Source organism: Cottoperca gobio, unplaced genomic scaffold, assembly GCF_900634415.1.
Source record: "Cottoperca gobio unplaced genomic scaffold, fCotGob3.1 fCotGob3_296arrow_ctg1, whole genome shotgun sequence".
NCBI classification, from domain to species: Eukaryota; Metazoa; Chordata; class Actinopteri; order Perciformes; family Bovichtidae; genus Cottoperca; species Cottoperca gobio.
Window position 1 is genome coordinate 148,768 of NW_021166905.1, and position 24,028 is coordinate 172,795.

The 24,028-nt window shown below is 36.7% G+C and overlaps 3 protein-coding genes across 3 annotated transcripts; all 3 read left to right on the top strand.

Moving 5' to 3' along the window:
* Positions 1-3,255: 3,255 nt before the first annotated feature.
* On the top strand, positions 3,256-4,182 carry LOC115005385 (olfactory receptor 13C2-like). Its single transcript, XM_029427184.1, has one exon. It carries the CDS (start codon positions 3,256-3,258, stop codon positions 4,180-4,182), a length of 927 nt encoding a protein of 308 aa, XP_029283044.1.
* A 2,993-nt stretch (positions 4,183-7,175) lies between these two features.
* On the top strand, positions 7,176-10,092 carry LOC115005383 (olfactory receptor 11A1-like). Its single transcript, XM_029427182.1, has 3 exons — positions 7,176-8,088; positions 8,646-8,663; positions 10,079-10,092. Exons 1-3 carry the CDS (start codon positions 7,176-7,178, stop codon positions 10,090-10,092), a joined length of 945 nt encoding a protein of 314 aa, XP_029283042.1.
* A 2,867-nt stretch (positions 10,093-12,959) lies between these two features.
* Positions 12,960-13,874, top strand: LOC115005384 (olfactory receptor 10A3-like). Its single transcript, XM_029427183.1, has one exon. The coding sequence runs from the start codon at positions 12,960-12,962 to the stop codon at positions 13,872-13,874; it is 915 nt and encodes a 304-aa protein (XP_029283043.1).
* Positions 13,875-24,028: the final 10,154 nt, after the last annotated feature.

Sequence of the window (24,028 nt, forward strand, 5' to 3'; positions counted from 1 at the left end):
TCATTTATAAAGGCCTGGAACACTGCTGGAGCATTGCATAGTCCAAAAGGCATTACTCGATACTCATAGTGGTCACTGGGTGTATTGAATCCTGTTTTCCACTCATCCCCCTCTCTTATCCTAACCAAATGATAGGCGTTTCTTAATATAATAAATATATATATATATATATATATATATATATATATATTACCCAGGGCTTTAGGGATAGATGTGCCAGGTCCTAAAATATAAAGAATAAGGTCATCTGGGACCAATGATACTTTATTTGGGTGGCCACCTCTGTATATATCCATCAAGTCTCCCTCTTTTCTTAAGGTGATTGCTTAGGGCTCTCTGGCAAACAAAGAGTGGAACAACGGACAGCCCCTAGCAAATGAACTCAAACTTCAACATATTTAACAAACTACAAGGTAGTCCAATCAAATTCAAAAGTGACAAAACAACTTAATCAAATAATCAAGTCCTTCAATGAAACATGTATCTATCCATCTGTCTGCCTCATGACGACCAATAATAAGAATTAAAGTTGAGCGTTCATCACAATGGGTTATGAAGAGCCACCATGTGAATTTAAGTGTCTGATAAATTTCATACCTTTAAGTCAAAGAGGTCGAAATATGGTAACAATGTTAGCAGAGATGGCATCTTACCTAAAACTGATGTAAGGGAGTGAGTGTGTGTGTCTTTGTAGATAAGACCAAAGTGGTGTCCACAGAAGCTGATGTAAGGATGCTTTAATGAGTCATTAGTGAGTCACCTGCAGCGTGCCGGGCTCAGGGGAGCGGCCTGACTACAGCCAGTCTGCAAACAGCTAATTATGACCCAGTGATCACAGTGTGCCGGGCCTCAGGGGACCTCTGATCCAACACACTGTATTATTACAAACACGCCAAAACACCTTTACTTTAACTGCTAAAAATAGCAAAGTCATGTCAGAGGTGGTCAACAGCAAATAAACACATTAACACAACTCCAGCCTGATAACAAACACTTTAACAACAACAATCAAATATAACGTAATGTAATATAATACACTTGGAAAGCATGAAACATTTATAATAAACACTTTATAATAATCATCGGTAATAAAGGGCGATGGTGAAACACTACAGTCAGGAAACGGTATTTTTATGCACTGGTCAATTTTGAGAGTCTGCTTTGAGACTAGTGAAAGAAAACATCAGAGTTAATGTTTCTAACTTTGTGTGTGCAGATTTCTCCTAAACTCACCAACAGTTACATTACATAATTGTCAGGACAGACAGACGAGGACCCAGGAGCGCAATTTCGAGATCAAGGTTTTATTGAAACACACACACAACAGGGCCGAATGAGGCACGGCAGTAGTACAGTTCAGGGATATTCAAAACTCGTAGTCGTAAGGCGGAAGGTGAGTCGGGTTTACCGGGGCTGGAGATCAGAGTAGTAGTAACAGGTCAGAGTTGCAGGCAGGCAGGCAGGCAGAGACAGGTGGAGGTAATCAGACAGAGTAGAGAGAGCAGGGAGCAGAGTGGCACATAATTGAAAACAATTAGTGGTGTACCAGGCAGGGAGAGGGCTCATGACAATAATGCCTAATTTACATATTTAAACATCATATATCAGAAAACTTGTAATATAAAAACGTATTGTGTTAATGCCAGTATTAATAATAACAATAATAGAAATACATTGTATTTGGAAGCAGAGATAAAAACAAAGCAAAACATTGGAAGGGAGTGCAGACAAACAAAACCAGAGATAAAGTGTAAACACATAAAGAAATGAAGACACTTCAGAGAGTAGGGCGTTTGAACAAGTGACTTTTATTTATATTTTTTAAGATTATCTTTTGGGCTATTTATACCTTTAATGATAGTACAGATTAAGATTTGGAAAGGCGGAGAGAAACCCAGATTCCCCTCAAACAAAACCACCTGTTTGCTATCCTGCTCCAAAATGGTGGAACGACCTCCCCATTGATGTCAGGTCAGCAGACAGTCCTCACACCTTCCGTCGCAGACTGAAAACTCACCTGTGTCCACTGCACCTCGACGAATGAGAGAAAAAACTAAAAATAGTAATAATAATAATTGTATTCTAGTGTTTCTGTATGTTGCACTTTTGTTTGTCTTATTTGAAGTTATTGTTCTACACTTAAAGGATTGTACCTGTTTGAAGCTGATGTACCTGCAGGATTCTTGCTGTTCGGAGTTGTATCCTCAGGATTGTTTGCACTTATTGTAAGTCGCTTTGTGAACCGTAATATAATGTATGATCCGGGATTGAACAGGGAGCCAATGTAGTTTCAGTAGAATGGGGTTCAGAGGATTTGATGTGGGTTTATAATCCAGGCAACAAAGTTTTGGATGATTTGAAGTCGGTTGAGCAGTTTGGTGGGAAGGCCAGAGAGAGCAGCATTGCAGTAGTCGATCCGGGATGTGACAAATGCGTTTACCAAGACTTCTGTACTGGATTGGGACGGGCGGAGTCTGGAGATGTCGCGCAGGTTGAAAAAAGCAGTGCAGGTGATGTTCTTTATGTGGGGTGTAAAGGAGAGGGTGCTGTCCAGACACCAAGACTCTTGACTTGACTGGAGGACGATGCGGAGAAGCCATCGATGATGAGGTTTGGAGCGATGGAGTTTTTTGCTTTGGATAAGGTGCTTTTGGAGCCGATGAGAAGGGCCTCAGTTTTTCCGCCATTGAGCTTCAAGGAGTTCCTGGTCATCCAGCTCCGAACATCTTGTAGGCAGGTGGTGAGGGATGTGGGCGGCAGGGCGGTGCTGGGTTTTGGGGAAATGTAGACAGTGTCATTGGCGTAACAGTGAAAGTGGACATTGTAGTGGCGGAGGATTGTGCCAAGGGGAAGGAGGTAGATGATGAACAATAGTGGACCCAGTACTGACCCCTGGGGGCACACCCTGTGAAACTGCAGAACACCTTGACCTGTGGTTGCTCAGTTGCACAATTTGTTGTCTGTCAGGGATATATGATGAAAGCCATGAAAGTGCTACACCAGAGATCCCAATGTTTGTAGACCTTGATGAAGAGTTTTAATGAGATCCATGGAGGATGAAGAAATCTGATAAAAAACAATCTACTCAGCAGAACAGTTCACTTTCTGATTCTGAAGGTCAACACGCACTAAATGCAGGTTGCTGCAAGTTTAACAATCCAAACCAGGTTGTATGTTATAAATGTTTAATTCATGTATACTTGTTACATAATCTGCCTTGTTTTTACGATTAAATTGATTTTATTGATAATATTAATGGATGATGAATTAAATGTAACATATATAACTCTTGGTGGACATGTGGAAGTGGACAAATACAGATTTCTTTATTTTGTGATCATGTTTACATCATATATTCTAATAATATGCAGTAATTTCACTATTGTGTGCATCATAGTGATTCACAAAAACCTTCATGAGCCGATGTACATTTTCATAGCAGCTTTGTTACTGAACTCTGTTCTTTTCAGCACTGCTATCTACCCAAAACTATTGATTGACTTTCTATCTGAGAAACAGATCATATCATATCCAGCCTGTCTCTTTCAGTGGTTTATGTATTACACATTAGCCTCTTCAGAGTTCTTCCTGTTGGCAGTCATGTCCTATGACAGATATGTGTCTATATGTAAACCTCTGCAATATCCAACTATCATGAGAAAAACAACTGTGAATATCTTCCTGATTTCTGCTTGGCTTCTGCCTGCTTGTCAGGTTTCAGTGCCAATGTTAGTAAGTTCTAATAAAAAACTCTGTAACTTTATTTTGAAAGGAATAATTTGCAACAGCGCAATTCACAAACTTCACTGTGTGAGTTCAGAAGTGCTGAATATATATGGCTTGGTGTTTCTTGTGGTTTCTGTACTCCTTCCTGTGCTCTTCATACTGTTTACATACACCAGGATACTTATGATATGCTATGGAAGTAGTAGAGAAGTCAGGAGAAAAGCTGCACAGACCTGTCTACCCCATCTGCTGGTTCTAATTAACTTTTCTTGTTTGAGTACATATGATGTACTTCTAGCTCGACTGGAAACTGATCTTCCTAAAACTGCACATTTGATAATGTCTTTACAAATAGTTTTGTATCATCCTCTCTTTAATCCCATCATATATGGACTGAAAATGAAAGACATTTCTAAACACATCAGGATGTTGTTCTGTGAAGGCAAACTGTATTAATATATGAACAGAGAATACTAATGTACAGTTTCTTCTGTAATAATAATGTAGAGATGAGATTTATGTGATTCTTTAAGTGTTTAATCTAAAGTGACTATTAAGACTATTACACGTTTGATAATGTCTTTACAAATAATTTTGTATCATCCTCTCTTTAATCCCATCATATATGGACTGAAAATTAAAGACATTTATAAACACATCAAAATGTTGTTCTGAAAAATGGTCTAATGCATTAAAAATGAAACAGTCACTGTTTAGTGTCGTAATAATGCAGAGATTTATGTGATCCTTGGAAGGTATTTAACGTGAGGATATGTTTCTGTAACATAAATGCATTATCTTAAACAATGTAATAACTAAGAAATTAGCTGCAACACTAAATAAAGAATGCTGTTCTGCTTGTGTTCTTCATCCCAAAAGAAGATTTTTATTATCCAGTCACTCTGAATGTTCCTGTTTGTTTTGTGTCTTTCATTATAGCATCATTGTTTCTGGGTGTATTGTTAAAGTTTCAATGTCAACTGTAATTTGGTGCCTTGAGATGCAAATAAAAGTAAAGGTGACCTTTCTAAATATAAATATATAATGCCATATAATGCAGTAAGGCTCGGTTGGCCCAGGGGACTCCTGAAGCAGATGCAGGTGATCGAAGCCAAAGCAAAAACCTTACAAACCACAAAGTTATAGAAATATAAAAAATTATAACTTGGTAACCAGAAAAAAAAACTATTTAAATACTTTAACCAATAGAAAAAATAGAAAATCACAGAATGAATAAATAATGCACATTTCATGTGTAGACGCTCTAATAACCCTTTGTACCTCTGAGCAAGGTACGTAACCCTGAGCTGCTCCAGGAGTCCCTGAAGATAGTTCTCTGTAAATCGCTCTGGATGAGAGCGTCTGCTGAATGACCTGGGATGACCTGTGATGTAATAATGACATTAACAGACAACACTGTAGTGTTACCATAGCAACCAGCTAGACTCAACTTATACAGCTAACCATACAGGAACCATAAAGATCAAAAGAAACATTTAAACGCAGGAAAACATCTTCATACCTGCGGGGAAATATACACATCATCCACTGTGTGTGTGTGTGTGTGTGTGTGTGTGTGTGTGTGTGTGTGTGTGTGTGTGTGTGTGTGTGTGTGTGTGTGTTTAGCCCATATTGTCCCAGATAAAAATCCTATAAAAAAAACGAACAGAACAGGATTTACACATAATTAATTTGATATGATATAGATCTAGATACAACAATTAGATCTGTAACTTCATAAATTACAACTTATATAAATTTGTCGGATGGAGTTTTACTAACTGCAACCCACCTTTCTGTCAGGCTTAGAGCCGCACGCACAAATAATACACACACACACACACACACACACACACACACACACACACACAGGTAGGAGATTCAAGAATATTAAACCAAAAACATAATGAGAGTGAATGTTTTGGTGAAATGCATACAGTATGTGTGTATTAACTTGTTACATAAGCACTTTCCCCGAGGCCAAGTAGTAAGGTATCTGAAGTGTACACACTTCCACTTCCCCTCCCTGCAGGGAATGGGACAGAGGTCATAACTGGAAAGTGCATAAATACTGTAATGCTGATAGCCCAGTTTGTCCTGAAACGCTGCTTATAACTTGATTTTGCATTACATGGTTGAGGTTTTTGGAAGCATTATTACACAAGCAGATGAGGCAAACCAGAAATAGTCGGCTGTGGCTCAAGAGGTACAAGTGGTCCGATCCCCGGCCCCTGTGGTCAACATGTCAAAAAGTCCTTGGGCAGGATACTGAACCCCAAACTGCTCCCGATGGCGCACCACGCATGGCCTGGTGTGTGAGTGCGTGGGAATGTTTACCACTGATGAGTATGAAGCACCTTGTATGGTGTCTTCTGACTCTATGAATGTGTGTGAATGCTGACGTGTTGTAAAGCGCTTTGGAGTGGTCGCAAAAGATTGGAAAAGCGCCACATAAATGCAGTCCATTTACCATTCAACTACTATGACCCGCGATGTGGTCCAGAGGATCGTCTCTGCAGAGCAACAGGAAAGAGTCCTTAAGATTCACAGTGTTCAGCCGTCGGTACCATGGCCAAGGCCAGAGATTGCACCTGGTGCAAGCACTAGATGATGGGGGCAGCTGCTACGTGGGTCTGCCTCAGTGGAATCTCAGTGGTTTGCAGCTGTGTTTAAAGCAGGTGCGGAAAGGTCATGTTCGTGGTTCCTCCTTTGGGCCCCGGACCCCAAGAAAGTGGTGGTGTGCTTGTCCAAGGTGGTCGCCTAGTTTCCGCTGTCAGGCCCGTTACTAAAATCATATTAGGGGGCCCTCTTCCGCCCCTCTCTCCTTCCCGTAACCGGTACTGTAAGATCTTTCCGGTGTTCATGCGTGCCTTCAGGTCAGGGACGAGGCCAGTGAAGCGAGGTTGATTAAGTATTTATTAAATATGCAGGTCACGTAGGGACCCACGGCGGCAACTGGAAACACTGAATAGAGAACCTAGCCGAACATGACCCCCTTCGGGGTCCAGGCCGCTATCATAGTCCACTTTGCTCTGTGAGTGCCGCAGGTAGCAGATTAATGAACGAGCCGTCGCCGGCGGGAAAGTCTCAGTTTTTACACTTCTGAGAGCAGCCCGTTTTTGTTGCATTTAAAAAAGAGAAAAGCAAAGAGGTCGTTGTTTTTCCACCTGTCGTCCATCTCTTCAACATTTTCCACCTTTGGCCTCTCGGTCTCCAGAGTTTTTCATGGCCTGGTCCCTGGAGTTTGATGAAGTTGTTTACAAGTTAGAAGTTCTTGGAGAAGAGTTGTAATGAAACCCACGTCCAATCTGATAAAGCAAAACCTTCCACAGACAAACAGTTCACTTTGTGATTTCTGGAGATGAACACACTCTCAGTGTGTTTTAAAGTCAGGTAATTATCCTGTACGGGTTACCTGTTTATTCTGTGTTCTTATTACTCGTACCTTAATGGATGATGAATTAAATGTAACGTATATAACTCTTGATGGATATGTGGAAGTGGACAAATACAGATATATTTATTTTGTGATTATATTCGCTGTTTATATTCTAATAATCTTCAGTAACACCCTTATCGTGTACGTTATCTGGGATCACAAAAACCTTCATGAGCCGATGTACATTTTCATAGCAGCTTTGTTAATCAACTCTGTTCTTTTCAGCACTGCTATCTACCCAAAGATATTGATTGACTTTCTATCTGAGAAACAGATCATATCATATCCAGCCTGTCTCTTTCAGTTTCATGTATTTTACTCTTTAGGCGGTTCAGAGTTCTTGCTGTTGGCAGTCATGTCCTATGACAGATATGTGTCTATATGTAAACCTCTGCAATATCCAACTATCATGAGAAAATCAACTGTGAGCATTTTCTTGGTCTTAGCTTGGCTTCTTCCTGCTATTCAGCTCTCAGTGCCAACTGCATTGATTGCCAAAGAAAAACTCTGTAGCTTCATTTTAAATGGATTTATTTGCAATAATTCAGTTTACAAACTTCAGTGTAGGATCTCAAAAGCACGTCTTGTACGAGATATGGTCATACTGATTAATGTTGCACTTCTGCCTGTGCTTTTCATATTCTTTACCTACACGAGGATACTCATGGTCACCTTTCGAAGTAGTAGAGAGTTTAGGAGAAAAGCTGCACAGACCTGTCTACCACACTTGATAGTTTTGATAAACTTCTCCTGTTTGTGTCTGTATGACGTCGTTATAGTTGGTCTGAATTCAGATTTTCCAAAGATTGTGCATTTAATTATGACTTTACAAATAATTTTGTATCATCCGCTCTTTAATCCCATCATGTATGGACTGAAGATGTCAGAGATTTATAAACACCTGAAGACGTTGTTCTGCCAAAGTGATCTGATGTATTAACACTAAAACACGTGGACAGACAATTCTTCTGTTTTTTAATATTGGAGGGTATTTATAATATTATATATAATATTTTAAATCATTGATTGATGAATGCACAGGAATGAATTTTGTCAACTTTAACAATGTACTTATTGTACTTAATGTATGTTATTTAATAATCACCTTTTTATGCAATGAAGTTACCTATTCAGTTACTTAAAGGCCAATTCTATAATTCATATGTAACTACTAAACTTAAACTATGATCTTTTCTGACATTGTTTGTAAATAAAGAATTTATGGTTATTCACACTCAAATACATGTATGTATGCAAATATGAGGCTTTAATTCATTACAAACAACATAACCCTTTCACAAGTAAAGCCATTCATATTAATATCATATATTAATTCATATATTAATAATATATTAATGTCTTTGGGTTTATCGATTAAATGGTCATTAATTGAAAATGTCAACATTATTCTCTATTGCTCTTGGTCATTATTTTATAACCATATTCATAACCAGATATTATCCTTTTAATAAATCTCCAGAAGCATACGTTATGACATGTTTGCCTTTTTCTTCAGCCAAGAAAGGGCAAGAAGGCCTCTTGGATTTTAGTCTGCACTCTAATCCTGATGATACAGGATTAACTAAGTGTATATATATAATATATAATATAATATGAGCAGGTGATCCCACACGAACCAGCAAAATGTAAAATGTGCTCAATGAGTGATGTCAAGTGTAATATGTTTCTTCTTACGTAACAACATGTCGATCATTACTGACACAACAATGAAACATCTCATTAATGTTAATGAGTAATGTGAGTGTCGGCTGCACACTGAAGGTATTAAAGTCTGGCGTACAAGAGATCTTCGTTCTGTCTCGTGTTGTATTTTCCTGTGTGAGAGCAAAGCCGTCCAATCATATATCCCCAATCGTGTTAGTGGTCCTGACTATATTGTGGTCATTTTATTTACAATTAACTTACGAAACCTCTCGTACATTTCACATGAAGCCTTTCAGAAGATACAGATATGAGTACATATTTGCAAAAGAAAACAGAGGGGCCTCACTGGGGAATGAGAATCACATCCAGTGCCAGACATTCAGTTTATTGACATGTTTTTATTAAATCGTAAAAAATAAAATCAGTCCATAAAAAGCCATAAAAAACTAACTTCACTGTCAGATTTGAACATTCAGCCAACTCCTGTTTCGTGGGCCTGAATATGATATTTAATCAAAAGTCTGCACATAAAACCCTGAAGATTACTGATAAACTTTGCAGTCAAGCAAAAGTCCCATGCAGCCTGTTTCACTAAACATGAGCATCGATGTTGGCGTGATGTTTAACCACATAGATTGGGATATTTCCAGCACCAGACATCTTTTCTCTGATGCAAGTTCATCAATTCTTCTTTAGCTACAACTAGCCGGGCCAGAGTTTATTGAGAACCTAAACTAATATGTTGAAAACTTGCGAGGGGCTGAATTAAAGGTTGCTTTACCTCTCGAAGCCCCAGGAGACAACGTCAGGAAGGATGCAGGATCTCTGAGGGTTCACTGGGGATGTTGTTGGGGTCAAACTGGTGGATCTGTTTCCATCCTTTCAGTGCTGACTTGACCTTCCAGCAGGTCCTGGTTGCCACGTCGTCGGTCCCTTCTGTGAGGGTAGAAGTATCCAGTTATCATTATGGATCGTCACGTTTTTGCTGTTCGCACTGATACAGCCTAATAAAAAACACTTGCCTTTGTAAGAAAGTAAAAAAATATTAACCAATTATTCGCTAAATTGGCTTAAATGTCAGCTGAGAAACATTCTGGCCCTCAGACAAATGTAGTTGATGACCAGGAAAACACTTTCAGACCAGGAGAGGGAACAACCGGGTCCATGTCCAAGAGTCTCCAGCGAGTTGAGATGGGACAACATCACGTGGACTCCAATATAACAATCACAAGATGTGCTTCTGCACAGATTATGAAATCTGATCATGTGTAGGAAGGGAGAAGATGAAGGATGATGGTAAATGGACTCCTTTCATAAATCTGCAGACCTCAAAGCTTTACAACACAAACCAACGAAGAAGAGTTTAGACTAGATGTCATTCCTCATTTCTTTACCTTCAAACTCCTGAAGTTAAGCTACAAACCAGTCAGCACGCTCTGCATCGACTCCTGAACAATGTGAAGAGTTTAACTATAAATCCTCATTCGGAGTGATTGAGTGACGGCAGATTGAAATAAATTATATTGTGATATCTGTCATCTGTGATATTTACTGGACGACTGGAGTCTGGTGTGAGTGGCTGATGGGAAAATACAGAAACTGTGTGTTTAGCACAGCAGGAGACAGGAGGTAAACTGCTGATGAACTGCTGATGAACTATCAGTTGATGGATCAGCACATCTGTTATTTACTGTAAACAAGTAATAAACCTCTCTGGGAACCATCGCCTTACCGCGGTGGAGAGGTTTGTGTGTCCCTATGAACCTGAGAGCTGTGTTGTCTGGAGCCTAGTGCTCCTGGTAGGGTCTCCAATGGCAAATTGGTCTCAGGCGAAGGGCCAGACTAAGAATGGATTCAAAAACGACTTCATGAAAAAAAGGGAAAGGAAAGGAGAGACCCTGCCCGGAGGAAGCCCGGGGCCCCCGTCTGGAGCGAGGCCCAGCTGGCTCTGGGGACGTGGAACGTCACCTCTCTGTGGGGGAAGGAGCCGGAACTCGTGCGGAAGGTGGAGCGCTACCAGTTGGATCTGGTGGGGCTTACCTCTACGCACAGTCTTGGCTCTGGAACCGTACTCCTGGATAGGGGTTGGACTTTATTCTTTTCCGGAGTTGCCCAAGATGTGAGGCGTCGGGCCGGGGTGGGGATACTCACTAGCCCCCGGCTGAGTGCCGCTACATTGGAGTTTACCCCGGTGGACGAGAGGGTCGGTTATGGGGGGAAAACTCTGACTGTTGTTTTTGCCTATGCCCCAAACCGCAGTTCCAACTCTTCACTCTCGCAAGGATCCTGGAGGGGGCCTGGGAGTACGCCCATCCGGTCTACATGTGTTTTGTGGCTCTGGAGAAGGCGTATGACCGGGTCCCCCGGGTGATACTGTGGGAGGTGCTGCGGGAGTATGGGGTGAGGGGGTCACTTCTGAGGGCCATCCAATCCCTGTACGCCCAAAGCGAGAGTTGTGTCCGGATACTCGGCAGTAAGTCGGACTCGTTCCCAGTGAATGCTGGCCTCCGCTTTATCACCAATCACCTGTCTGTAATTTTCATTGACAGGATATCGAGGCGTAGTCGTGGAGGAGAGGGGTTGCAGTTCGGTGACCTGAGGATCTCATCGCTGCTCTTTGCAGATGATGTGGTCCTTATGGCATCATCGGTCTGTGACCTTCAACAGTCACTGGATCGGTTTGCAGCCGAGTGTGAAGAGGTTGGGATGAGGATCAGCACCTCAAAATCTGAGGCCATGGCTCTCAGCAGGAAACCGGTGGATTGCCTACAGTTAGTTCCTTTAATCTCTGTAAATCTGTATCAGTTCGTTCCTTTGATCTCTGTAAATCTGATGCAGTTAGTCCCTTTGATCTCTGTAAATCTGAATCTGTTAGTTCCTTTGATCTCTGTAAATTTGATGCAGTTAGTCCCTTTGATCTCTGTAAATCTGAATCTGTTAGTTCCTTTGATCTCTGTAAATCTGTATCAGTTCGTTCCTTTGATCTCTGTAAATCTGATGCAGTTAGTCCCTTTGATCTCTGTAAATCTGAATCTGTTAGTTCCTTTGATCTCTGTAAATCTGAATAAGTTAGTTCCTTTGATCTCTGTAAATCTGAATAAGTTAGTTCCTTTGATCTCTGTAAATCTGATTCAGTTTGTTCCTTTGATCTCTGTAAATCTGAATCTGTTAGTTCCTTTGATCTCTGTAAATCTGATTCAGTTTGTTCCTTTGATCTCTGTAAATCTGAATCAGTTTGTTCCTTTGATCTTCTTGACTTCCTGCCCTTAGAATTAGGTATAAATACTGAAGCAGGGACAGTCACTCCTCTGAGCAACACAACAGCATTACAACCTGTGTGTGTGAGTTTGATCATCCTTTGTATCTATAAACTCAGCTCCTTCTTGCAAGAATATAGATTAAAACTCTTATTTGATTTGGATCCTGACTTCGTGGTGTTATTAAGAATATCTTTCCAACAGCGGCTTAACGTCCCTTTGGAACCTGCATCCCAGCAACAGACAGGAATAAAGTCTCCTTCAGTCTGGATCATCACAAGCGCTTCATCTGCAGCTCACATCGTTATTACCATCGGTTGAACCTTAAAACTTAATATGTTGTTGGTTGATGTTTGCAGTTTTGTAACTATTATAAATAGATGTGTAGATCTTATCATGCAGCAAAACTTCTAACGAATCTGAACATGAGCATAAAATATGTAACATTTGTCAACAACCTGTCATGCATCTGCGAGCTTTAAGTCATCCATTGGCTGGGTTTGATCTGTCGTTCATATTTAAGCTTCAACCAAGAATTGAATTCATTACAGAAAAAGGAGAAAGAAAGGTTTTGAAAACAATAATGAACCTCCTGTATATGTACATTAGCTGGTTCTGCAGGTCGTGTTCAGCTGTGCAGGGATGTGTGTGAACACAGGAGGTAAGCGAAATATATTCTCTCTTCTATTTGTCTTAGCTAAAATGTGATTTCACTGTATTATGTTTTCTGTATTGTCTCCTTTCTTTCTTTCTTTATTTTTTGTACATCTGAATTTATATTAATATTAATTAACTGTAAGAGCTTGTGCACTTTACATGCATCCTTATTCTCCTCATACTGTATCTTTATATTTCCCCTCTTTGGTGCAGACATGAAGAGCAACGACAGCCGGACTCCTTCTCACTTCCAGCTCACTCTGTTTGCGGACTACGGGCCGCTCAGATACCTGCTGTTCAGCCTGTGTCTGCTGATCTATGTCACGACAATCTTTGCAAACGTTGTCATTATTCTGACCGTGTGCCTGCAGAAGACTCTGCATCAGCCCATGTATGTTTTCATCAGCTGTCTGTGCGTGAACTCTCTGTACGGCTCGGCCGGCTTCTTTCCCAGGTTTCTGATGGACATCCTGTCTGAGACTCATCTGATCTCACGTCCTTGTTGCTTCCTCCAGATGTATGTTATTTACACCTATGCATCGTGCGAGCTGACTATCCTCGGAATCATGGCCTATGATAGATTTGTTGCTATTTGCCAGCCCTTACACTATTACAGTAAGATGACCTTTAAGATGGTGTGGTGTCTTTTGCTCCTTGGCGTTCTCTACCCCGTGTTTGTTATCGGCTTCTTTCTTTATCTTTCTGTTCGATTACCGTTGTGTGGAAATAAAGTGCACAGGCTGTTCTGCTCCAACTTGCCTGTGGTTCAGCTCTCCTGTGTGGACACAACGCTGATCTACATCGCAGGTCAGTTTGCTACGATGACGACCATCTTGATCCCCCTGTTCTTCGTCCTGTACACGTATCTACGGATTCTGCTCGTCTGCAGGAGGAGTTCGTCTGAATTCAGAGGAAAGGCGTTAAGAACCTGCCTGCCGCACATCGTGACCTTCATGACCTACTCCCTCTCTCTCTGCCTTGAGCTGTCATTGACTCGATTTGCTGACAAAATTAATCCAATCATCACAGTTGTTTTATCGTTAGAGTATTTGATCGTCCCCCCCCTCAATAACCCTCTCGTTTACGGCCTGAATCTGCCTCAAATCAAAAAAGTGATATTTAGATTGTAAAGAAGGGTTGTTGCTTCTGGAATAATAGATTGTGTTTGCTGTCACACTCATGTTAGAGAGATATATGGATAGAATAGATGTTATCCTAACAATAATGATGTACTCACATTGTGGGTTTGTATTCCTCTCACAGTTTGATATGTTTCTCTTTTCTATACATTAAATGTAAATGTTTGAAAACATACTATGTGCTGCTTTTTACGGCATGTTGAAGGTCACTAAAACAATTTAATACTACACTATAAGCTCTATATAAGCACTATAAGATGTGATTCAGGTGTGTGAGGTGGGAAATATAATGTCGTTACTGAGTTTTAATGTTGTCTATGTGTTGTGAACCCTGTAGCCCTGAGAGATTATATCATAATAAAGAAGACTACATGTGAGTCTTATTGAGATATATTTCTGTCAGTGTGACGCTGATGTTTGCCTGTTAATACTGGTCGCTATGTGAAGGCTTATTCAACATGAGAGGCCTTTATTTACAAAAGCAACTCCACACAAGAACTATGTTCTGGAACATTTCCACTCGTCAGACAAACACTTTCAACAGAACGTCGTTTTGTTTGTGGTTTCGGCCTCTTTCAGCGCAAAGTCTTGTGGTTCACAGCACATCCACTGTGTCAGCTCTCTCACCATTCCCACACAGGCCTCCGGGTTCATAAACACTGTGTGCAATTTATTCTGGAGCCTGTGGGGGGGGGGGGGGACTTTGCCCAGTTTGTAATCTTTTCTAACTTTACGCATCAAATGTATCATAAGATAACCTGAAACCTCCAACAAACCTCAGTGAATCCATGTCGCTTCGAATGCTTCCTCCCTGCACCTGCATCCACCAACAACTGGCTGGTTCTGCCATCTGGTGGTTCCTGCATGTCTCTGCAGTTTGTGACCCACAGATGCCTGTGCAGCAGTGTTTAGTGTGAACTCTTTAGAGTAAATCCTGCATCAGAAACTGTCGTGCATGAACTACTGTAATATATGATGAAGCAGCATCAACACTGAAGGAAACCTGGCGCTTTCTTTTCAATTTACTTCCTCATATTTTCTTTTAAATGTGTCAAATATGTTAAACAAATGGTTTGAGTTATAGAATAAGGTCTTAATCGCTTAAACACAGATAACGGAGCTTTTTGCGGTACATTTGCTTGACGCGCAGATTCATCAACTTCTACAAGGACTATAAGCCATAAAATCTTTACATTCTCAAACTAGTCATTTATTAAGTTTTATATATATATATATATATATATATATATATATATATATATATATATATATATATATATATATATATATATGTCAAACTCTCTGATTATATACATCAGGAAGAACTATAGTTATTCTTTCACCATTTTCGTCATTTATTGTGTGTTCCTGGAGTCATTTTCCACCCTGTTAGTTTGTAGTTTCTCACTTTGAGAATAAAAGACTACAATTCCATTGAAACCATTTTCAGGAAGTGACAAAAGTTGTTATGAGGGAACTCAAAGGAGTGAAGTAGAGAAAGCATATATTTGTATGTTTCATGATGTTAATCTCTTTTAAAACGTTTGTTTGTGTGTAAAAAGTAAGCTAGCTAAATCTCCACAGAGAGAGAGCTAACTTATCTCAAAATGTTCCAGCCTGTCAGGTTTATATAAACCAATCCTGACATTAGTCATTATATTTTACTGTCACTATTCCTGTATAATGGGAAAGATATGAAACTCTGCTGTAAAATGATTTGTTGCTCAGGTCTGAGGAGGAAATGTTCAACATACACGAGTGAAAGGAAAGTGAATTAGCCTCGATAGTTTGGTAAAGACTCGTTCTTTAGATGGCAGTTGAAATGTTTCAGACTGCCGTCTCCTGGCACACCACTAGGTGGCAGCAGAACTATTGAAGTTATGTCTGATAAATCACTGCTGGTGTGTGTCTGCTGAAGTTAAATTGAAGAGATGTGTAACTGGGTCGTATTTGCAGAAACCATATAATTACACACAATCCATCAGAACGTAGTTATTTAGGCTCTGGACTAAGATGTCTTCCATATTTATAACACCGTGTATCTCTTCTTCTGTGGTTCTTCCAGTGGGGGAAAAAGTATTCAGATATTTTACTCCAGTAAAAGCAGTAATACCGCAGTGTAGAAATACTCTGTTACCATAAAAGTCCTGCATTCAAACTTTTATTTAAAAAGTATTTGCATCAAAATAGTTAAAGTACCAAAAGTAAAACTACTCATGATGCACAACAGCCCTCAGAATAATATATATTATATTATTGTATTATAACTATTGATATTATTTTAATATCGCAGCTGGTAAAAGTAGAGCTAATTTGTTTTTTATGATTTATATGCTACCAGGTATCCAAGAGATTAATAACGATCATCTTAACCTATGATTATACATGATGAATTGTTTGTTGATTATATTTTGTATTGTTAATCTGAATCTTCAGAGTAACTAAAGCTGTCAGATGCTGTGCAGTAAAAGTAAAACATTTCCCTCTGAATTGTAGTAGAGTAGAAGTATAAAGTAGTAGGAAATATAAATACTCAAGTAATGTACAAATACCTCAAAATTACAGTACTTACAGACCACTGGTCCTAAAGGATGTTTATTTTTATCTTATGCACACAAGATATATAATTTGTACATAAAAGCAACAACATGAGGACTTCAGAGGCTTTTCTGTTAGTTTACAACTTTATCATTCTTATTGGTACATAATGACTCCACGTAAATCCCAGCAGAGATTCGCACAACTCCAATCAGCAGTAGAACGGAAAACACCGGTGGGCCACAATGTTCCCACAGTCTAAAACGCAAGCGGTCCTCACGAAGATACACGTACAAGTTTTCACACACACACAAAGTATTAGGTCTCGGCCTGTTCGTTAGATTTTTGTGTTTTTACTTCCTGTTTTATTTTGTTAATTACCTGTTCTCTGTTGTTTCTACTTACCTACCCCCAGGTGTTCCCAATCTGTTCGTTAGTGTCCTCACCTGTGTCTCGTTCCCTCTCACTTCTTGGTGTGTATATAGAGTCTGTTTTGTTTGTCTCTCGTTGCCAGTTCGTCTTCGTACTTCGATGTCAAGAGTTCCAGCATTAGTCCCGTCTTCCTGTTTCCCAAGCGTGTGATTCCCCGGCTTCCTCGACCTTGTTTCCGTGACTCGATTCTGCCCTTGCCTGATCCTTGTCTGCTGTGCTGTTATGCTGAGTATCTGCCCGTGTACCAAACCTGTTTGGTGACCCGACTCTGCGCCTGGATTACCCCTTGATACTTTGTATGATCAACTGTCTATGCGTGTAACCATAGCAACTGCAAAGTTTTCAGTAAAGACCAGTTCCATCCAACATTTATCTGCCTCTGTGTCGTGCAATTGAGTCCCACCTCCCTTCTGTCTTGATCGTACCGCTACACAAAGTGCACTAAGCTTTACACACTATGGAAACAAGGCTTACATGTAGCTGTGCTCGACATGGTACGTTATCTGCATAGCTATGCCTCACACAATGTGTCTCTCTCGCTCTCTCACATTGGCGTACATGTTTATCTTGATGCCTAACAGCATCTACATACTGTATGTATTACACCACACAAACATTAACCTCCCCCTCCTGTGGATCTCATGGGAGTCCTGCCACACATTCTTGAGTGCACACTTCATTGTAGCAGTGATTCAGAGCAGCTCATGGCCAAATAAGACGAAAACCTTCTCCGCTCCGTCTGCGTCTGAGCTGTTGCTGCACACAGACAGGACCGCTGGTGGATTTATAGACTTTTGTCTATAAAAGTTGTGTCTCCATGTGAGCTGGATGCTTTGACACATATTGTGTGTAACACAACCTGTAGGACTGGAACACTTCTGCAGAAAATATCATCTTTGTAGGACAGTATTGTGTTTGTCAAACTTTTATTTGACACGTTTTACATTTACAATCACATGAAACGACCTCAGACTTGAAATGTTCGGGATGGACTGTGGAGTTGCTAAACTTGACTTAAATGTAGTAAATAATAAATGTATTAGAGTCCACTAAAAACAACTATATTTCCCCCTGAGATGTAGTGTAAAAAGGAAATACTCAAGTAAAGTACAAGTACCTTAATGTACTTAACGACAGTCTCTGAGTGATTATACTGTGTTACTTCCCACTCCTGCATTCAGGTGACCATCATGGGTTGATGACCCAGAATGAACCCATGACAGCAGAAATAAAACTGTGTAGGAAAAGTAAAATCCCCTACAAAATAAAATGTCCGTGTTATTGGCGACGCCTGGCTGTCCCACAGAAGTGTGTGTCTCTGATGCGGCGGAACTAACTTCCTGTTGTGCGTCAGGAATCCGCTGCGTCGAGCTGCACACAGACAGACCGGAAAACACAGGAAACCGATATGACCTTCAGAATAAAAGAGCTTTGCATCTATTTTACTTTGTTTTCAACAGAAGGGAAAACATCAAAAAGACACATTGACATTTACAAAAGGAGGACATTTGCAGCAGAGGATGGTCTTCCTCTGTATTCATACATACCGACAGTATTCATTAATGATACAACAGAATCATATAATATTAGAATACAATAGAATTCATGAATTGTCATTGCACATATTGTACAGCTCTTGAAGCGGTGCATTTACATTCCACACACACACACACACACACACTGCCATAGCAATTAAAAATAAAGATTAAAAACTAGCGGTAAAGGTGACATCAATACATAGCAGTAGTGATAATACACTGAAAGGAGTCATTCTGCATTTATTCTAGTGCATCAATTATATTTATTCTAGTGCAGAATTATATTTATTCTAGTAAAATAATTATATTTATTCTAGTGCAATAATTATATTTATTCTAGTGCAATAATTATATTTATTCTAGTGCAATAACTATATTTATTATAGTGCAATAACTATATTTATTATAAGTGCAATAATTATATTTATTCTAGTGCAATAACTATATTTATTATAGTGCAATAACTATATTTATTATAGTGCAATAATTATATTTATTATAAGTGCAATAATTATATTTATTCTAGTGCAATAACTATATGTATTCTAGTGCAATAACTATATTTATTATAGTGCAATAACTATATTTATTATAGTGCAATAATTATATTTATTATAAGTGCAATAATTATATTTATTCTAGTGCAATAACTATATGTATTCTAGTGCAATAATTATATTATTATAGTGCAATAATTACATTTATTATAGTGCAATAATTATATTTATTATAGTGCAATAAATTATATTTATTATAGTGCAATAATTATATTTATTATAAGTGCAATAATTATATTTATTCTAGTGCAATAATTATATTTATTCTAGTGCAATAACTATATTTATTATAGTGCAATAACTATATTTATTATAGTGCAATAATTATATTTATTATAAGTGCAATAATTATATTTATTCTAGTGCAATAATTATATGTATTCTAGTGCAATAATTATATTTATTATAGTGCAATAATTACATTTATTATAGTGCAATAACTATATGTATTCTAGTGCAATAATTATATTTATTATAGTGCAATAATTATATTTATTATAAGTGCAATAATTATATTTATTCTAGTGCAATAATTATATTTATTCTAGTGCAATAATTATATTTATTCTAGTGCAATAATTATATTTATTCTAGTGCAATAATTATATTTATTCTAGTGCAATAACTATATTTATTCTAGTGCAATACTTATGTTATATAGTGCCATAAATACATTTATTATAGTGCAATAAATATATTTATTATAGTGCAATAAATATATTTATTATAGTGCAATAACTATATGTTTCTAGTGCAATATTATATTAGTATAGTGGCATAATACATTTATTAAGTGCAATAACTATATTTATTATCTAGTGCAATAAGTATATTTTATTATATGCAATAATTATATTTATTATAAAGTCAATGAATTTATTTATTCTAGTGCATAATTATATTTATTCTAGTGCAATAATATATGTATTCTAGTGCAATAATTAAATTTATTCTAGTGCAATAATTATATTTATTCTGGTCATACTCTATTTCTGATAGTGCAATACTATTATTTATTATAATAGTGCCATAATTATATTTTTATAAGTGCAATAATTATTTTATTCTAGTGCATAATTATAATTTATTCTAGTGCAATAATTACATATATTCTAGGTGGCAAAACTATATATATTTATCGGGCAATAATTATATTTATTATAGTGCAATACAGTATATTATTATAAGTGCATAATTATATTTATTCTATGCAATAAATTATATTTATTCTAGTGCATAATTATATTTATTTCTAGTGCAATAATTATATTTTTTCTAGGCAAAATTACATACTTCTCCAGAGGTAAACGTTGTACTTGTACTGCACTACAGTTCAGCTTTAGTTACTTTGATTTAGAAAAGTCTATCAAGTCTTTAAAAGCCTCGGAGATGAATTACAATCATTAATTATTCATTTAATGACACAATGAGAAGGAGAAAACACGCTTCTGGGATCGAATCCCTTTTAAGAACATGTCCTGGAAATGTTTTATGTTTTTCTCAAGTTAGACTTCTTAACACAATAAAAGGGAAACCAAAGAGGAAGTGGTGGAGTAACTGAGTACTCCAGCAGAATGATCAGGTAGTTACTCCAGTATGTCTTTAAACTTTTTTCCCCACATTAACTTTGAATTACTTTGAATTACTTTGAATATTCAGATTCATAACACAAAATATACATCAACTGCTGGATGATCTATAAAAGGTTGAAGTCTTTAGAAATGTCTTTAAACGCTGTTTTCAGCCTCAGTTTGATATTTTATTACTATTTTCTGACATTTAATCAACTGAACTATTAATGTAGAAAATCATCTGCAGATTAACGGAGGAGGAAAATAATCGTAGATTGCAGCTAAAATCAACTAATACATTATAATAATTATATAATAATTATTATAATGTATTAAATATAATATAATAATATAATGTTGTATTAGTGCAAACACTAATACAACATTATATTATTATATTATATTTAATACATTATAATAATTATATAATAATTATTATAATGTATTAAATATAATATAATAATATAATGTTGTATTAGTGCAAACACTAATACAACACACACTTCCGTTACTTTGAGTATACCGGTCGTTACTACTGAACTGAACTCAGCTGATGTGGTTGTGATGAAGACGTCGACCATCTGATCAGAACTCTTCCTCACTTACTTGGGGTTGTTGGGGGGCTTGAAGAAGTCCACGGAGAAGCCGAAGTAGCTCCTCTCGGGGCCGGAGTACACGGAGGGTTTGTCCGCATCCAGGTTGAAGCAGCGTCCGCGGAGGAAACACACACACAGCAGGACGAGCAGTCCGAGAGCGGAGCGTCCTCCTGCGGCCATGGCTGCTGGGTTACCCGAGGAAAACAACCGAGGAGGGAGGCGAGAGAGCCGCAGAGGAGAGGCCGAGGAGCCGCAGAGGAGAGGCCGAGGAGCCGCAGAGGAGAGGCCGAGGAGCCGCAGAGGAGAGGCCGAGGGACGGGCGCGTTCTCGCCTGATTTAGCCGAAAATAAGCAAAAGAAACACGGGAAGAAGACCGGAGAGAGGCCGCGACTGTGTGTGTCGATGTGTGTGAAAGTGTGTCACTTCAGCAGCTGAAGTCAAGTTACATTAAGACACTATACTGTATCCGGTTCATCCCCCTTCAGAACAAAAGCATCAATGACTGTCGGTCCCGTCACAATAGAATAGACTATAAAGTCTTTATTCTGCAGAATACAGCGACGTTATGCATCAATACAAAGACAACGAACAACTTCAGCAAACTAACATCCACAGCTTTAACACAATCAATACAATAAATACATATAATGTCATTTAGCACTGGAATAGGAATATTTATTGAACATGTAATTATTGCATTATTGCACATGAATGCATGAAATAATTGCACTAGAAGAAATGTAATTATGGACAAGACCAAGTGTATTTATTCCACTAGAATAAATATAATTATTCCACTAGAATAAATATAATTATTCCACTAGAATAAATATAATTATTGCGCTAGAATAAATATAATTCTGCACTAGAATAAATATAATTATTCCACTAGAATAAATATAATTATTCCACTAGAATAAATATAATTATTCCACTAGAATAAATATAATTATTGCGCTAGAATAAATATAATTCTGCACTAGAATAAATATAATTCTTGCACTAGAATAAATATAATTATTGCACTAGAATAAATATAGTTATTGCACTAGAATGAATATAATTCTTGCACTAGAATAAATATAATTCTTGAACTAGAATAAATATAATTATTGCGCTAGAATAAATATAATTATGCACTAGAATAAATATAATTATTGCACTAGAATAAATATAATTATTGCACTAGAATAAATATAATTCTGCACTAGAATAAATATAATTATTGCACTAGAATAAATATAATTCTGCACTAGAATAAATATAATTATTGCACTAGAATAAATATAATTATTGCACTAGAATAAATATAGTTATTGCACTAGAATAAATATAATTATTGCACTAGAATAAATATAATTCTGCACTAGAATAAATATAATTATTGCACTAGAATAAATATAATTCTGCACTAGAATAAATATAATTATTGCACTAGAATAAATATAATTATTGCACTAGAATAAATATAGTTATTGCACTAGAATAAATATAATTATTGCACTAGAATAAATATATATTGCACTAGAATAAATATAATTATTGCACTAGAATAAATATAATTATTGCACTAGAATAAATATAATTATTGCACTAGAATAAGTATAATTAATGCACTAGAATAAATATAATTATTTGCACTAGAATAAATATAATTATTTTACTAGAATAAATGTAATTATTGCACTAGAATAAATCTAATTATTGCACTAGAATAAATATAGTTATTGCACTAGAATAAATATAATTATTGCACTAGAATAAATATAATTATTGCACTAGAATAAATATAATTATTGCACTAGAATAATATAATTATTGCCCTAGAATAAATATAATTATTGCACTAGAATGAAATATAATTATTGCACTAGAATAAGTATAATTAATGCACTAGAATTAATATAATTTTGCACTAGAATAAATATAATTATTTTACTAGAATAAATGTAATTATTGCACCTAGAATAAATATAATTATTGCACTAGAATAAATATAATTATTGCACTTATAATAAATATAATTATTGCACTATAATAAATATAGTTATTGCACTATAATAAATATAGTTATTGCACTAGAATAAATATAGTTATTGCACTAGAATAAATATAATTATTGCACTAGAAGAAATATAATTATTGCACTAGAATAAATATAATTATTGCACTTATAATAAATATAATTATTGCACTATAATAAATATAATTATTGCACTAGAATACATATAGTTATGGCACTATAATAAATGTAATTATTGCACTATAATAAATATAATTATTGCACTTAGACATACATATAGTTATTGCACTAGCATAAATATAATTATTTGCACTTATAATTAAATTATCAATTATTGCACATACAATAACTATAGGTTTATATGCACTATAATAAATATAGTTATTGCCACTATAATAAATATAATTATTGCATCTAGAATTAATATCAATTATTGCACTAGACATAATATAATTAGTGCACTAGAATTAACATAATTACTTTACTAGAATAAATTAATTTCTGCACTAGACTAAATATCATTATTGCACTAGAATATAATATATTATTGCACTAGATAAATTAGTATTGTCACTAGAATAAATATAATTATTGCACTAGAATAAATATAATTATTGCACTAGAATAAATATAATTATTGCACTAGAATAAATATAATTATTGCACTAGAATAAATATAATTATTGCACTAGAATAAGTATAATTAATGCACTAGAATAAATATAATTTTTGCACTAGAATAAATATAATTATTTTACTAGAATAAATGTAATTATTGCACTAGAATAAATAGTATTGACATAGAATAAATATAGTTATTGCACTAGATAAATTAATTATTGCCACTAGAATAAATATAATATTTTGCACTAGAATCAAGGAATTTTTGC